The sequence below is a fragment of the Tympanuchus pallidicinctus genome, unplaced genomic scaffold (genome assembly GCF_026119805.1).
Source record: "Tympanuchus pallidicinctus isolate F22 unplaced genomic scaffold, pur_lepc_1.0 scaffold15, whole genome shotgun sequence".
Lineage (NCBI taxonomy): Eukaryota > Metazoa > Chordata > Aves > Galliformes > Phasianidae > Tympanuchus > Tympanuchus pallidicinctus.
In genome coordinates this window covers 11,832,750-11,849,382 of record NW_026294669.1, presented here as the reverse complement: position 1 = coordinate 11,849,382, position 16,633 = coordinate 11,832,750, and the positions used below count along the sequence as shown (strand labels likewise).

At 44.8% G+C, this 16,633-nt stretch overlaps 1 protein-coding gene across 6 annotated transcripts in view; it reads left to right on the top strand.

The window, feature by feature from the left end:
* Nucleotides 1-13,332, top strand: part of MRAS (muscle RAS oncogene homolog) — a 34,758-nt gene extending 21,426 nt beyond the window's left edge. For all 6 annotated transcript variants that reach the window (XM_052675617.1, XM_052675612.1, XM_052675611.1 and 3 more), the window contains exons 3-6: nt 5,223-5,376; nt 8,335-8,434; nt 9,712-9,791; nt 12,410-13,332. In XM_052675617.1, the coding sequence (XP_052531577.1) occupies nt 5,223-5,376; nt 8,335-8,434; nt 9,712-9,791; nt 12,410-12,509 (434 nt within the window). In that variant the 3' untranslated portion in view covers nt 12,510-13,332. The remainder of the gene's footprint in view (nt 1-5,222; nt 5,377-8,334; nt 8,435-9,711; nt 9,792-12,409) is intronic.
* Nucleotides 13,333-16,633: the final 3,301 nt, after the last annotated feature.

Genomic DNA, 16,633 nt, shown 5'->3' with positions numbered 1-16,633 from the left:
TAAATGCATCCACATGCAGGTGCTGTGTAGAAGCATCAGGTCAGAATTAAGTGGGGACCAGGGTTAATCTGCTTTGATTAGGTGTTGCTCCAGTTGAGTTGCTGTCATTAATTTGGCATGCTCCCTTCTGCGTGCAGGCTGACTTAGCAGAGGATTCTTTTGATGTGGCTGTGAAGTGTCAATCTGGAATTATTCATCTGGGCATGAAACCAAAAGTGGAGTATCAATACAGGAAAAATTCCCAATGGTTCCAAATTTCTTGTAGTTCGTAAACCATGTGGAGGTAAAAAGGTGGTGATGAGGAGAGGAAGTGGTGGCCACAGACAGATGGCTTGGGCATGGTGATGAATTGGGCTAAACCCTTAGCTGCTGGTAGAGCTGTGCCAGTTGGTAGCAGCAGAGCAAGGAATTGTGCCTGTGTGTTGGGTAACTGTGGTCTCTTTCTCCTCTTTCCTTCAACCAGAATCTTTAAGATGAAATTCCCACTGACCACAAGTTGTCTTCCTACTACTTATCTTTAGTTTTCCCTTTTTTCTTTTCTTTTTTTTTTTTTTCCTCCTCTCTCTTTTTACAAGTCCCCATCTCAGTCCCTGTGTGTCCTTGCATTGGGCTGGACCTGCTGTGCATCCCCATGGAATAGCAGCAAGCACTGTCCTTTTCTCTGGGTTCTCTTTCTGTTCTCTCCACCTATGTCACCCATGCATTCCTTTTTGCAGAGGGTTTTTGCTGCTAGTCATCTCTGGACAGGCTGTCTGCTTTTCTCTTTGGGAAGCTTGGGAACAATTCAGCCATGAGGCCAGAGGGAGAGCAGAGGTCACTTTAGACTTGCAGGCAAAATGGTTGCTTTGCAGCTCACTTGTTTTATTTCTTTAAACTTTGGGTAATGTCATTGAAATAATTAAAATTCAAGTAAAGTTTGTGCTTTCATTCTCTCATTTGTGTACACAGTATTTTTCCTCCCTTGATCGCTTGGATTTTGCAACCTTGAAGAGGGCTTTTTGTCTTGGGTTGTGGGGATATTTTTTTTCCTGCCAGGAAAATTTTGGTGTTGCAACATGGAAAACACAAGGCTTTTGAATACTTGCCCTTTGTTAGAGAAAGAACTCCTTTAAGGGCTCCCATCTTTATTCTGTATGTTGATGTGGCAGCCTTTCTTCTGAAGACTCCCTTTTTCTCTTTCCTTAAAGAAAGGGCAAGAATTCAAGTACTTGGGTTTTCCACGTTATAACAACTGTGTATTTAGGGCACAGAAGAAGGGCTTATGAGAACCCCAGTGTTTCCCATCACATGTTTATCCCTGTGGAAGGTTCTCACACTAGGGGCAGTGTGGCTGTATCTCAGCAGACCATTGACAATCAAAGAGATCAAGCAGAGCACTTTGCCTCTCCTTGCCTGTGGCACAAGCACCTTCTATATCTCTGCAGGGTGATTTGGGGTGCAGGAATGCAACATACAAGCTGTGGGGCCCCTCTGCCCTGTCTGCTCAGCTCCCAAAATACCAATTTCTCAGCTAACCAAATGTCTCTGAGGACTGCTCTCTACCAGACTGCTGCTGATGGAAGGGTAAAGATTGGACATAACTTTCTTCAGCCTGAAACTGTTAGGTTTGTCTTGTCAGTTCAAGTTAAATTTCCCTTGACCAGAGTTACCAAGCCACAGAGTAGCTGGAAATGGAGATTCTTTGGCCCCACCTTTGGAAGCAGAGCTGCTGTGCAAAGAGAAAATCAAGACTCAAAGAGAAGTGCCAAGAAGAGTCTGGCTCTGTAGCCCATGATGACAGCATTCCCCTGATGGTGCCACATTCCTAGTTCTGCTCTTTGCTCCAGGGACTTTTTCTGTATTTTGCATTAAGTTGTTGAGGAGGCAGAAAATGCCTGGAGTCAGACTTCTTGCTGCTGCTCCTTTCCCTGGCTCTGTCTGCCTGCAGACCCATCCGGCCCCTTAAAGGTTTGCACGTAGGCTTTGTGTACGTAGTTGAAGGGACTGCTTGCAAAAATCAGATCATGCACACTATACTTGCCTTTCTGAGCAGGAAATCAGTGTGGGCATGACGAGCTGTCCTTCCCTGAGCTGTGTGGTGCACAACCACCTTTCTAGAATACAAGGTGTTCTGAGAGCTGCTTTTGGGTCTGGCCACAGCTATGTGTGGATGCCACTAGTATGTTACTTTTTTTTGAATGGAAGATAGGAAAAAGATTTAATGTGCTTTAAGTGCCTGTCTTGTCTCCTTTGGCCCCTTTGGTGAGGCAATGGAGGAACTCTCATGTTGGTCTGTATACCTGATTGCCCAATGTACAGATAAAGACACAGGAGGGAGTGTTGCCTTGGTGTGGATGAAGAGGAACTCTCCTGCACAACCAGATCTGAGCTGCCTCAAGGCTGGGAATGCCATTATTTAATCTGAGCTAAATCCAGTGGAAGCTTTGGGAAAAGTAATGTCATTGGCTTGAATTTCATAGTTGGTATGTCTCTGTCCTTGGCTTAGATTTACATGTCTGTGTCTCTGGATGGGCGCTCAGAGCACTCTCAGTTATAGAGATTTGCCACACAGAAAACATCTATAGTGCTTCTATTTTGGGCTTTCTAGGTTCCTATGTCTACTCAGATGTGCTTTCTCTGAGCAGCCATGCTCTTATCCAACCCATCACAACTCACAGCGAAATGGTGTGTAAAGCTCTAAGGATTAACGTAGAGTTAATTACAGGTGGAAAGCAGAAAAGGCTATCTCTTTGCTTAGCAACCTTTCACTCACAGAGCAAGAAATCTCATGCTAGTCTCTGAAGGCTAATTGCTCTTAGTTTATTCTCTAGCTGATTTGCATTAAAGCTCTGTAATAAGACTTTCGCGTTGCCTACTTTGGATGTCTCTTCCTAATTCAGATAGTTGTTGGCTTCTCACTGCTCACCCATAGGTTTTCATTAGAGTTTCTCCTTCCTTCCTCTTCAGTGAAGTTTGTGGAAACTAAACCACACATGCTGTCGGAAGGCCCTCTCTGTACTGCACAGTCCATGAGTTTGATTTCAGTTCTTGGAAGAACGAGGCAGGAGAAACCCGCTGTGCCTTCCTCCAGCCTTATTTCCACTTTGGCTTTTATGTGTTGCCAGGGTGGCAACTGACAGTCAGAGTACCAAGTGCTGATTTTAAAGAGCACCAAGGGAATAGAAGCTCACAATTCTTTTCTACTTATGATTATTTCTAAGTCTCCTGACATCCTGTTTGCAAAAACTAGGATTTTAAGAGGAAGCATGCTAGCTGAAGTCCTAAATCTCCTCACCCTGTTGGGAAGCCAGCCAAATCACCTTCCATGTTTCACCTTCCCAAGATTTCTGCTTGCTGCTTTCCCATTTCAGTATATTACTGTCCTTAAGGTTTTATGCCAGAGCATTACGCTAGAATCAAAGCTGCTTGCCTCTAGCCCTCTTTTGGAGCTGATGCTTTCCAGGATGTGACTGAGTTCTCTCTACAAAAGGATCCCAATTGTACTCTCCGCTCTGATTTCTGTGGTACACAAATTGTGAAAACCATTAGGATATAGAGGGCTGTCTTTAAGAAGAGCACATCTAAAGCTGAAGCAGGGATGACTTCTGGCCAAATCTGTGACCCTTAAATTTGTGTGAATGGGAAATTAACTTTTTCTGCCGCGTGTTTTCCTGCCTAAATTTCCAAAGTGCCATTTTCAGTGCTGTCTGGGCTTGTTCTCCTTTCCAAGAGTGCTGCAAATGAATTCCCTGTAAATAGTGGCTGCTGACACAGCAGCCCTGTTTGTGTTTAGTGTTAGGAAGGGGGGAGAATGGCAGGAGAGCCCAGCCCACTGCTACAAGCTGTCCCACTCCTCCACACATTGGGTGTGTGCGTGTGTGTGTGTAAGAAGGGAAGGGAGTGTATGTAGGGCTGGCAGTCAGCTCCCATCGCTTCCAGCTGGTTCAAGAGTCAGATGAGGGCAGCCCAACCTCTCCTTACAGGTTGGGTGGATAGGAAGGATTGATTTCCTCTTCCATTCCAGCTGCGTAGTCTTGGCCTTCTTCCATAGTAGCTCTTCTGCTTGGGGTGTAGAAATTCACCAGTGCATGCAGTGTCTTTGGGTTGTTTTTCTTTTCTTCCTTTTATCTTCTTTTCTTCTTCCTTCCTGTTCTCTTTTTTTCTACAGTCCTTAGAAACAGCCTGGATGCCTTTGAGCTGAGACCCTTATTTCCTAGACTTAAGGGAGGGAAGTGGGATAGAAAGCTATGAAAGGATACTCGTGACTGAGTAGTATGTTCTAGCTACTCAGCAAATAAGCCCCAATCTTGGGCTCTTTGTAAGAGCCTAGAAGCTCTTTTTATCCTTCAGGTTTTCGAAGTGAGGGGAGGCAAATGAATACAATTGAGGAGTTTTAAGGGGTCTGCCATTGCCAAGTACCTCCTCCAGCACAGCTGCCTTTCCTCTAGACACAGAGTATTGTGGTGTGCTGTGTAGCATGTTGAGCATGTCCCCACATGGCCACCCTTGCTGATTCAGCATGTAATGCTGGCAGTGAAGTGGGCTTTATCCAAGCCTCATCTGGAAATGAGGGCAGCTGGAGTAGTTACCCTGCAGGGAGTGTCTTCCTAGGACTGTGGGCCTGCTTGGACTAGAAAAACTCGCATCAAGCCCTGCTGCTCTGTCAGCAGTACATACCTGACACTGTCTCCATCTACAAGTGCCCAGGGCTTTCCTTGTCACTCGTGGGCAGTAGATGCTAACTCTGCAGCTGTACAGGTGAAAACAGTTTTCCTGCTCTGTACCATCTTGCTCTGAAAGCACATAATTGTGTAGAAATAATATCCAGGCAGTGAGAAAGGGAAAATGCATGCAGCTGTCACTCCAGGTTATCTCCCAGCTCTGCTTCACCACAGTCTCTGGGTTGTCCCTGACATTTAAATTGTCATTTATTTGCTCTTTGCTTTTCCATGCAAGGATCAGTGAGAGCAGGAAGAGGAAGAGGGTTAGAGGGCTGGGCTGCAGGACACTTAGAGCCATATCTTGCCAGAGAAGTAGTTCCCCAGGTTCCGTGGGTAAGATTTGATACTTTGAATGAAACTAATATCCATATAGCCCTCTTCTATAGCACTTTCTTCCTCCAACTTGCTTTTACAGAATCTTGCAGCCTTCGGGAGGACATGTCCAGCAAGAGGCAGAAGGGCCATGCAGCACAGCAGCTGCTGTTTCACTCAGTAACTAAACAGCTTTCTCTTTTGTCCTAGTTCTGGACACGGCAGGCCAGGAGGAGTTCAGCGCTATGCGGGAGCAGTACATGAGGACTGGAGATGGTTTCCTTATAGTCTACTCTGTGACAGACAAGGCCAGCTTTGAGCATGTGGACCGTTTCCACCAGCTGATCCTCAGAGTCAAAGACAGGTGGGTGCTGCACCACTGGCGCTCTCCAGCCCTGCTGTGGAGAGGCTTCAGTCCCTGAAGTCCACCTCCTGCTTGTTTCAGGGCAGCTTCTTGTGTGCTCTTTGTAGGTTTGTAGGTCTGCATGTGGGATAAGATATATCCTTTATGATAACTTTCTTATTTGCATTTCACGTTTGGAAAAGTTTGATGGATGGAATCCTATAGTGAAGTGAAATGGTTTTGGAAGAGAAAAGCTCCAGCCAGAGTGCCTGGTCATACCAAACAAACCTTAAAAGGTTCTACATGATATGGGCCTGGGAACAAATATCTTGGAGGGGAAAATGCCTCAGGTTGGGAGGAATTGTGTTTCTCAAAAGGGGATAAATTCAGTTAATGCGTTGTGCTATGTAGCAGCTGTTTTCAATGAATGAAACATCTCAGCAGGGTGGGGGAAAGCAAGACTGGTCGGCTGCTCCACTCCCTGTGTACATGTGGGAGAAATTAGCACTGGGGGATTACTATGGTGAGCAAACCCATCCTGACAGACCTAAAGGAAGCTACCAGGGTCTTGTCTTTCAGATAACTCCCTCTTCCCTTCCCAGTTCAAGGGATGGTGAGTCCTTCCACACTAGGTGGAGTGTGAATTAAGCCTTGTTTGTCTACAGCTTTTAAACATTTAGTTGTTCCGTTCATAATAACTGTTAATTATGGAAGTCATCAAGAAAAGCCACCGGAGGGTTCGGACCTTGTTGCTGGCTTCCTTTCACAGCTCTGAATAACTTCCCCACAGGAAGGGTGGATGCGTATCATGTGAGGTTCACAGCTGACAGCTCTTCCAGTAAAGCGTCCACAACAGAGCCCGTGAGAGTAGAAAGTAGAGGAAAATCCACCCTTTGATTTCATCTAAATGAACAAAAACGTCAGTCACTCAGTCTGCCTCCCAGATAATGATGGTGTTTCCTTCACTGTTGGCTTAGGGCAAGTTCACCCTGCTTGTGAAAGATGAGGAAGACAGCAAAGTGTTTCCTGTAACCTGCTGCAAGCAGGTGTTGGTTTTGTCTAACTTAGCTTTGTGAAAATAGGATGCAGTGTTCGTTGTTTTGCTTTGGACTGAAACTTCTAGCCCTCCTTATGCCGTACAAACAAGCAGCAGCATGTGAGAACCAGGAAGTGAAACAGCCTCGTGAAACTGCTTGTGTTTCCCCACGCTGGAGCATATAACACCAGGAGTGTAATGCTTCATGCAGAGATTGTGCAGTATTTTTCTGAACAGCATAAATAAAAAAAACGTCCTGCCAGGCATGTGCCCAGGTTTTCAAGCTAGCAGTCAGTTTTGAGGACTCCAGATCTAAAGCAATTGCAGGCTGCTGCTTAAAACCTCTGTCCTTTTTCTCTCCATAATCTTAATTACAGTAAAGCTTCCAACTGTAGCAGCTTGTCCAAATAGCAGTCACACAACTCACAGCAAAGTCCCCGCAGAGTTTTATGCCCAGTGTAAACAAGGCAAATGAGATGCTATCCAAATGTAATCCTTCTCTTACCAGTATGTCACAAGCCAAAAGGAATCAAATAATCCAAGCAAGTGTTTTGCTCCAGAATAGAGAGTCAAGATGTATCAATGCTCAGGTGTAAATGTTAAATCGAATGCACGTTATCAGAATCAATAACTGTAAGATCCATTTAAAATGCAGAGTACAGTACAGTGCATTTCCAGCCAGAGCAATGGGCAACATGCCAGGGAGAAGATGGAGCCCTTATCATCTCAATGAAAAATGACACAGAAACTCCGTTTGAAAATCCAGGGAAATCTTTTATACAGCAGTGAGTGCAGCCAGCTGCTCCTTACTCTAATAAAATCAGCTCTGTTACAGCAGAGAACACTGCTGTGTGAGAATCATTTTAGGAGGGCTTAAAGCTAACAATAAGAGAATAATTAACAATAACATCAGTTATTGGCAGTTACCTCTTCCTTCATAACAGCGGGTAAAGGCCATGCAGCACAGCTTTGCTCTACGTAATGCAGCTGGAGGAGAGGCTCTCGTATGGGAGGTGCAGCAGGAAGGAGCCATGCTGCCAGCACATCCCGTAGCACGATCTGGCTCAGTGTAATCCCTGGAGCTGCACAGACCTTTACCATCATCCACATGCCTTGTCAGGAAAGCCTGTACAACTCTTCCCTTGTAGCGTCTGAAGACAATCACTTATATTCCTGGTAAAGAAATACTGAGTAGTAATACCAAGCAAGATGGTTTTGGTACAGAAGAACTGTTGTTCATCATGCTTTTGCTCAGTGATAAGAAGCAGAAGATAGTAGATAATAGCATCTGGAAATGTAGCAAGACCTGGTTCTTGTTCCCAGAACAGCCTCCTCCCAGCTACCATTGCTGGTCTTGGGGTAATTACAGTCATTGTCCCATCATTTTCTTCCCAATTTGATGTCACCCTAAGTGTGAACTCCAAGTCTGTCTTTTCTTCCCCTATGGTTGTTTAGAGTGGATAAGCATTGCGCTGTTCTCCACAGGAAATGAACTGACAGCAATTCCTGTGACCTTTTTTGTTTTTACCTTGCAGTGATGAGCAGCTATAAGGTATGCTGCTATTGAGATGCCTTAACTGTTATAAAAGAGTCCTGTTTCTTTGTTCAAGATTTGCTTCCATGCCTAATTTCCTTCTATAGTGGCAGACTAACTCTGTAGTTCACTCCATTACTCAGCATTATGATGGCATTTAATAAGCTCCTGAAATCCCTGTGAAATAAGGGTGAATGTGTGCATGTTGTCAAGGTAAATTTTTATGAACGTGCATAGTAGTTCAATGTGGGGGCTGATATATGTTTGTATGATCTATCCTTATATTTCCTTATAATTACATGGTACATCTGTAGCTGAAAATGCTTGATGTCAGTATTAGAAAGTGAAACTTAGACTTAGTGTTTTGTATTGTAGCTTCCTAATAACTGTTTCATTTTCTTTTTTCCAGGGAGTCCTTTCCAATGATTTTGGTGGCAAACAAAGTTGATCTAATGCATTTACGGAAAATTACAAGAGAACAGGGAAGAGAAATGGCAACAAAACATAATGTAAGTCTGTAAAATTGTTTAATTGCTTGCTTTAAGTACCACTACAGGCATTCAGAATTGAATTACCTGCTTATGTGGAGCTGAATTAAAGTATTTTTCTTAGAATTGAACATTTGCAATTGCGCTTTAGTCTACCACAAAGCAGTAGCTATAGAGATCCCTCGGAGTAGGGTCAGTTCGTTACTGGAACTAGAAGCTCTACTGCATGCCAGGCTACAGCAAATCTGTGGCTGTCACAAAGTCATGTGTACAAAGCTGTATGCAAACAGTGAGAAATGTGAATGTTCAAAATGAGGAAAGAAAGCACAACCTCTGGGACTGAAAAAGCAGAGTCAGAAGTTAGGAAGTACATCCAGGTGCCCGCATGAAATAGACTTGTTAAAGATAATGTAGTTAAAGGGTTGTGAAGTCTATATAAATCTGGCCCACCATTCTAGCTCTGCATTTTTCACACTTGTTTAGCCTGAGAAGTTGCTCTTGGATTGGTGTAGATCACACGATAATTTGTTAATCACCTCTAAATTCCAGAAATCTTGAATACCCAGAGGGAGGTAACATCTCCCGTAGGAGGTGCTTAATGAACAGGTAAAGGTAAGAGCAAACAAGCCTGAGACCTTTTGGCAGCTTGCTGTGCTTGGATGGCAAACTGCTCTGTGTTTCTAAACAAGGCACGATGAGAGTTTGGCAGGGCAGATTCATTCCCTCCCCAAGTAAACTCACTGCTGTAAGAGCCAGTACACTGAAACTACAGCTCAACACGTTGCACCCATCAGTATGTACACACTTTGGAAAAGGATGTGCGTGTAAATGCTTCATAAGAGGGCAATTTTATCAATCTGCCAGCATGCTGGACAAGCGCTCTAGGAGGCTCCATCTGTTTGTTAGACTTTGAAGAAGAAGATCATTTTACACCAAATGGGAATTTTAGTCATGAAATATTCATGCCGCTATCCTAATAAGATGTGGCAAACAAGAATTTTTGGCAAGTACTCATCTTTCAATCACCATCAGCAATTGCTGTGTCTACAAACACAACTAGGAAGAGAGAACATCTGGCTACATGGAGTCTTGTGATCACTCTTCCCTAGATCCAAGCTTTCTTTAAGAATAAAGATGTTGACAGCAGTGTCATGACAACATTTTGTTTACTGGTACTTCTCTGGTATCTTAGATACCCCGTTTCTCCATCCTGGAGAGTGTTTTTCATTTTGAAAGTGGTTTTTTTCCAACGTACAAGCTGATAGTTACCTCTTTTGTGGTACACTTCTCTCCTTCAGATTCCGTATATAGAAACTAGTGCCAAGGACCCACCTCTAAATGTTGACAAGGCCTTCCATGATCTCGTAAGGGTAATAAGGTAAACTGTAACACTTGTCGCAGTTGGTGCCTGTGGATGGAACATGCAGGAGTCCTGGGCTGGAGAGTGGGGAGGCAACGTTTGGGAGGTGGGGGTGAGATGGGCTGGTTGGGAGTAGTTGATTTCTGGGTTTTAGTAATCTTCCTTGTTCTGTATGTGCACATGACTGTTAACTAACAGGATGTTGCCTTTGTGAGATACCAGTGCTAGACAGTTTGAGAACTAGTTGTGACCATGACCAAAAACAAGTTAGTCACTGAAGAAAGCAAAGCTTACTACAACAATTCGCTTTAAAAGGCCAATATTAAAAGCTGTGAGCCAGTAATGTGTTTTTTTATGGCTTTCTCATCTCAAGGTCTCATGTTGCTCTGAGTTTAAAGAGCTGCCTATTTTTTTTTTAATTTCATAGGTGAGTTTTACCATTTTCTGCTCACTAAATGGAAAAAATTAAGCCTTTTTGTATGAAAAACAGCATGATCTAATGGCTAAGCCACAGGTTTCCTCCTCAGACAGCAGAGGCTTGTTCCCAGTTCTGGCATGAGCTGCTTTTGTTCATTTTGGCAAATGCCTGCTCTCTGGGTGAACCCAGCTCCCATTGCTGTTGGCAAGGTACAGCTGTCCAAAATTCTGGCTGCCTCGCAGGAAAAGAGCTGCATGCACATCTTAGCATCTCATTGATAACCTCAAATCTCTCAGAAGATTTGTTTTTCTGGCAGGGGTTGTCTGCCAGGTTTTTCTGGACCTTCATTTTTCATGTGTTGGGAGGGTGCTGAGCTGAAATAATGCTCCTCCCCACCATGCAGTCAAAGTGCCTTGCTTGGCAATTAAACCATGAGACATTTATTCACAACGTATCTGTACTTGTGAATATCTTAGCACAGCCTCGAGCCAGCCTCTATCAAAAGCAGATGGTACTGCCCACTCTTCCCACATATCTGAAAAGCAGGGGGCAGAAAATCTTTGGAGAACTACAGAGCAGAGTTGGAAATGTCCCAAACTGTTTCCCAACTGTTCTGGAACTCAGCATTAGTTGGCTAGATATTACTTTTTGTTACAGCAAGCTCTTACCACAATCTATTCTACTCTAGGGGAAAAAAAAAATGAAACATAACAAAAATAAGATGGTGAGGCTCTGTTTGCTTTCTCTGCATAACGTGACTCCAGACACATTCTGGATGGAGCACTGTAATGATACAGCACTAACTTTGAGCCCTGAAAATGTACTTCATAACCTAAAGTATAGGTGATCTACCTCATGCCCCAAAGTAGTTACAGTGAGGGTTATTGCTACCCATATGAAATTTTCTGTGGCATCAAGGACACCATGTGATTTGTCCCCCAGATTTGTCTCATTCTGGTCCTGATAACTTGGTTCAAATGCTCAGCTTAATGCCTAGCACAATGCATAGCAAAGAGGCTGATCTTAAACTATTCAAGCTCCAGGTTGGTTATTTAGGCTCTGAGTCAATGGAAACTGCCTATGTCTGTGTAGTTTATCTTGCAGTAAAACTGAAGTCCACAGACTGCCTGTCAGGTGTTTGAAATACACAGCCTGCTGTTGAATTGCAGTGCTGGACTGAGCTGAGTGGCTGATGTGATCAGGTACAGCTCCCCTAAAGTTTTTGATGCTATTGCAGCTTGGCAAGACTGAGTATTATATTTGATGGCACAAGACTGTCAGTGTAGCTGTTGAGGATCTGACGCAGCATTTCACCATCATTTCTGTTTAAACAGTATGACTGAGCAGTGCCTCATCTTTTAATGAGAAGGGAGAAGGCACCAGCATAACAGCAGATGAGATGAGGTTGCCCACAGCCCACCTGACTGATGAGGGCTTCTGCAGCATGGCACAGGTGGGCTGGCAGCTGTGTTTTTGACGGCTGTGGCTCCAGCCAGAATCTTCCTGGGGCAAAGCCACAGAGAAGGGCACAGGGCGCATCCCGCTCCCAGTGCACTGGAGCTCATCACAAGTTCCGTGGGAGGCTGGAACCTTGCTGGCAGCAGATGCCATTTCTTTTTATGGAAAAACAAAACGCAAAACCATGTCCACATCAGTGGCTAGGAGACAGTGCCAGCTGAAACCAAATCCTTCCGGGACAGGCATCCTGTATCACAGAATTGTAGAATGAATCATGGAACCATAGAATGCCATGAGTTGGAAGGGACATTAAAGAGCACCTAATGCCAACCCAGCTGCCATTCACTAGATCAGGCTGCCCAGGCCCCCATCCAGCCTGGTCTTCAATACCTCCAGGAATGGGGCATCCACAGCTTCTCTGGGTGATGGTTGATGTTGCATTTCTTGGAGCGTCCCTGTTTCCCAAGTGAGTTGAGTAGCCCTCTAGTAGAGAGGCAGGTAGCAGTTCTCCCAGGGCACTTGGAGGCACTTCTCAGGACATACGTCCCTACTCTTAGCCTTGATGTTTCTATATGGCTGCTTTCCTCTTTCCTTGAAAACAGAGGCGATGATTGTTAGCTGTGTGGTGTGATAGTCCACGTGTTGGTGGAAGGGGTGTATGGGAGTATATGTGTTTATGCCCCAGTCAGGTGTCTGACCCAGCCTTGTGGCTGCTGGCCTCACCTTATTCCCCTTCCTCCCTCCCTCCCTCCCAAAACAGGCAACAGATCCCGGAGAAAAGCCAGAAGAAGAAGAAAAAGACCAAATGGAGAGGGGATCGAGCCACAGGCTCCCACAAACTCCAGTGTACAATTTTGTGACGGGGCACCCAGGAGCACCTTGGACATCTCCCTCCTGCTCCCAACCCACCATGACCTGAGGCTCCCAGAGGCTCTGGCTCGGAGAAGGTGGCTCGAGGGGTCTGGACCCCAGCAATCAGCTGGAGGGGCTCCTCGTGGGGCTGCATGGAGCAGTGCTAGCAGGAGGTGGAAAGGAGCAGCAGAACTTTGATGCTCGGACGTTCCCAGCTCCTTCCAGAGGCCTCCATGGTGTGTGTTTAAAAGAAAAAACAAAAGTGTTGGTTTTATCTGCAAACATTTCTCCTTGTGACCCTTTTATGAGCAGCCATGAATAGACCCATTTGGTACAGTCGTGTGTGTATGTGTGGGAGAAGGGAAAGGGCTTTTCTTTTTTTTTTTCCTTGTCCTTTTTTTTTTTTTTTTTTTTGTCGTTTGCTCAGCAAGCGTTGGGTTGCAAAGAAACATGGCTGGGGTTAGACTTTTTGCACTGAACTCTTTCTTACGCAGCAGTGCCAAAACACAACTTCATATGAAAGTGCATAGATTTGAAGGAAGAAAATGAATTCCAGCTGCTCTGGGTGCTCCAGACATTGTGTCAGACTCTGGAGGGCAGCCAGCTCACAGACCATAAACTCCAGCTTAGAAAAGGGGGTTTGGGCTTGGATATATTTTTTTCCTACCCTTTGTCAAGAGGTTTTATTTCTGTTTTGTAACTTGGAGCATGTCAAAGTTAAGATGTTTTGTTAACCTGGAAGTATTTAAATTAAAGTAATTTACAAATGCAAGGGTATGGCATCTTTAAGGGGTTGAGGGGAAGGAGAGAGGAAGTAAAAAGTGAACTGAGTTTGTTATCTGAGTGTTGAATTTCTGCCTTATAAATGCGTTTAAAGTGGTGTGATCTAAATCCTTCTTTATTATTCCTTAACCTTTCCCTGCAATCCACTCTGGGGTAGATGAATTGTTTTGCTTTTCCCAGGCTCATCTTGCACTCAGACGAAAAAAATCTGTTTATGGGGCTTTGGCTTAATATTTCTTCTTCTTCTTTTCTTCCCCGAGAGTTGATGACTGGAAAGGAAGAGGTGTTTTAAATGTGGTTCAAGTGGGATGTGTCTCTTCATAAGCTTAGTGTGTCTAAAATGTTTCACTGAAAACAGCAGAGACTAAATATTTTTGCCTTATGAAAAGGCAAGGCAAAAAAAACCGCACCCGTTCAGGCTGCCAGAAAGATGATTGTGCACATCCTGGAGGAGCCACGTTTTTCTTTCACACCTTTACTGGCAGTCAGGATTGTAGTGGTGATTTTTTTTTCTTCAATTTAATGGATTGTCATCTGCTGGACCGAAGCCATCAGCTCAATTCGTGGGGTCACTAACCTCCTTTGAAAGTAACAACTTGCTTTTCATCAGGTTGAATCCTATTCAAATATGCTTTACTGGCATGTCTTAAAATATTGGCAGAGCATGAATGCCTGAGAGATGTGTGCCTGAGAACAGCAGATCGTGGCACTGGATATTGAAGACTCATAGAAGGTGGTGGATCATCACAAACTTAATTGTTTGGTATTTGTCTTTATAATCTGCTGTTGGATTTCATTTCTTGAGTCTTTGCCAGGCCACCTTGTGAGAGCTGGCTGCTGGTTGTGTTTCAGGTGAGTTGCAGCTAATGAAAACATCTTCCTCATTTGTCCAGTCTTTGTTACAGCCAAAAGACAGCAATTGTCTCAGCAAGCTGCTTAGCATAATTCCGGTTCAGCTGCCTCCATCCTCTTCTGTGCAATGACAGATGCTGGGGATAGATTGAGGACGGGGACAGTGGAAAGAAAGATTTCTCTTGGACCCTCATTTTGGACAGAGGTCTTATGCTTCAGTAAAGCTGCAACATCCAGTGTCAGCTGAGAGCTGGCTGCAGCCCGTCCAGCACTTCTCCCTCCCTGGTTTTCTCCTTGGCTGAAGCACAGTGACTGAAGCATCCGGGTCAAACCCTGGCCCTTGGGACCTGCCAATGTCTTCTGGGGGTGGATCTCCCTGCAGGCATCACGTTCACATTCTGCCTTTGAGAGGCGTCAGATGCTTTACAACCAAGGCAACTTGATGTTGGCCCCATTGTTGCTTTACTGCCGGAGTCCCTGTCTAGTCTGAGTACAGGCTTAGTTTGTTTAATTACAAACAATTGACCTGTGAGATCCCCCATGCAAGCAGTTGATGGCATTTTCAGGGAGCCCTGCTAATACCCCCTAGAGCCCTTCCACTTAAAAATAACCTGATTTCTGCTGAAACTCCTCATCCTTATAATTTTGTCTAGACCCTTGGGAACGCTTGCCTGAAAACAGCATGTGAGCATCTTGAGTCACATCTGTGGGGTACTCAGCTCTGCATGTGGGAAATTGTCTGCTTTTTCTGAAGCATCTTAATTGTTCCTTCAGCTTCTTTACCAACTAACAGCTACTGCAGAGTAGATAGGGAGGAGGGGAAAGGAGCAAATTAACAACCGAATAGGTGTAATGATAAGGCTCAGGGGGAGCATGCTCTGATTTATCCACCTTGATCAAATTGTTAGAGCACTGAAGGGATAAAAAGCCTATTGCCATGTACGTCACTCTTTTGCATTCTTGGCTGTTCTAGTCCAAGAGTACCCTTCCCCCATCTGCAGCACATGGAACCTGATCGGTCTGATGGTTCAAGAGAGCAGTGTCTCAGCCAAGGCAAAGCTGCTGAGCGAGAGTGTGCTACATCTGAATAAACTGTGTTCAGATGATGGTGCTCAGCAGGAGAACAGCAGAGATAGGGAACAAGATGACAGCAAGAGCTTAGTGGGAGGCTGGGATTGCTTGGTTTGGATCAGATTCTTGCATTAAACAAGAGGCCATTGCACTGCATTGCTGTTCCTTAATCTGCCATAATTAATTTTGGCTGATTCTTAAAACCTACAGCTGTACTAGAATTTGTAAACTGGGCTCGGCTGAAGGTTTTAGGCATACATTGTGTGTCTGTGCTCAAGAGGAAATGAGCAGACAGCACTGGTGGGCATGGAGAGGACAGCACTGAAGTACTGGCATGGACTTTTTTGTGGTTTTTTTTTTTTTTTTCTTTAATTATTATTACCACAATGCAGCCAGAACTGAGACTGTCCAGAGCCTTGCTCAGCCGCACTGATTTTTGAGGGATGGTTGCTAAATGCTGCTGCAGTGTTTGGGAACTTCAGACAGTTGTCACAGAGCTTCAAGAGTGGAGTATGGGATATAGGAGTTTAAGAGGCACATGTGGTGGGCTATGCTGAATGTTCAGCTATGTATGGGGTAGAGAGGGGGCTAAAGAGGACAGAAGCTATCCAAACCAAAGTAACAACCATCACATCAATGGATATACGTCAGATTGGACAGAAGAGATCTGTCTGGAAGCACACATTCTTTTAGTTGGGGTTCAATGGCCAAGCTACTCTATCGACTACAGGTTAGCTGACAGGCAGAGCTTTAGTGCATGTGGAAAGTGCTGCAGCACATCTACATATCCAGCTCTGCAGCAGAACTGAGGCGAAGGACACAGCTGCTTGAGGAGCGCTGCAGGACTGGGATGTAGCTCCCTGTGTGGGGATGGGAGCTCTGCTGGGGCCAGCGGTCAGGTAGGCTCCATTCTGTGTCTTGTGTGTATTTCACATCACTGGAGATGCCACGGGACATCCAAGGCATCTGCTGGGACTTTCAGATGGAACAGAGAGGTCTATACCATTCTGGAACAGCAGCCAGATTAGACTGATGAGCAATGGCTCTATGGGTGTATCTTCAGGCAGCTGTGTGCACTGAGAAAAGTGTGGGTGCTCTAGCTCCTCTTCTGCAAAGTCATCTCACCTGATTTATATGGACTCACCAGTGTATCAGAGCAAATTCTGAAACAGAAGTCATCAATTTCATGACCTGTATTAACTGTATCTTGCAGCCCAAGCATTCTTGTGGATGTCACTTGCACTTGTGAATAATTCAGTGTTTGGCTATCAGGGATTCCACTGATACTATGCAGGCTTTTTTCTTCTTCACGTGAGGGCAGTAAATATTTTATGGATGATCCCACAAGCACGCTTTTGCATTGCTGGGATGACATGGGACTTGCCTGCAGCAGTGTGGTGCAACAGCTCTGGATCCCCAGAGGGGA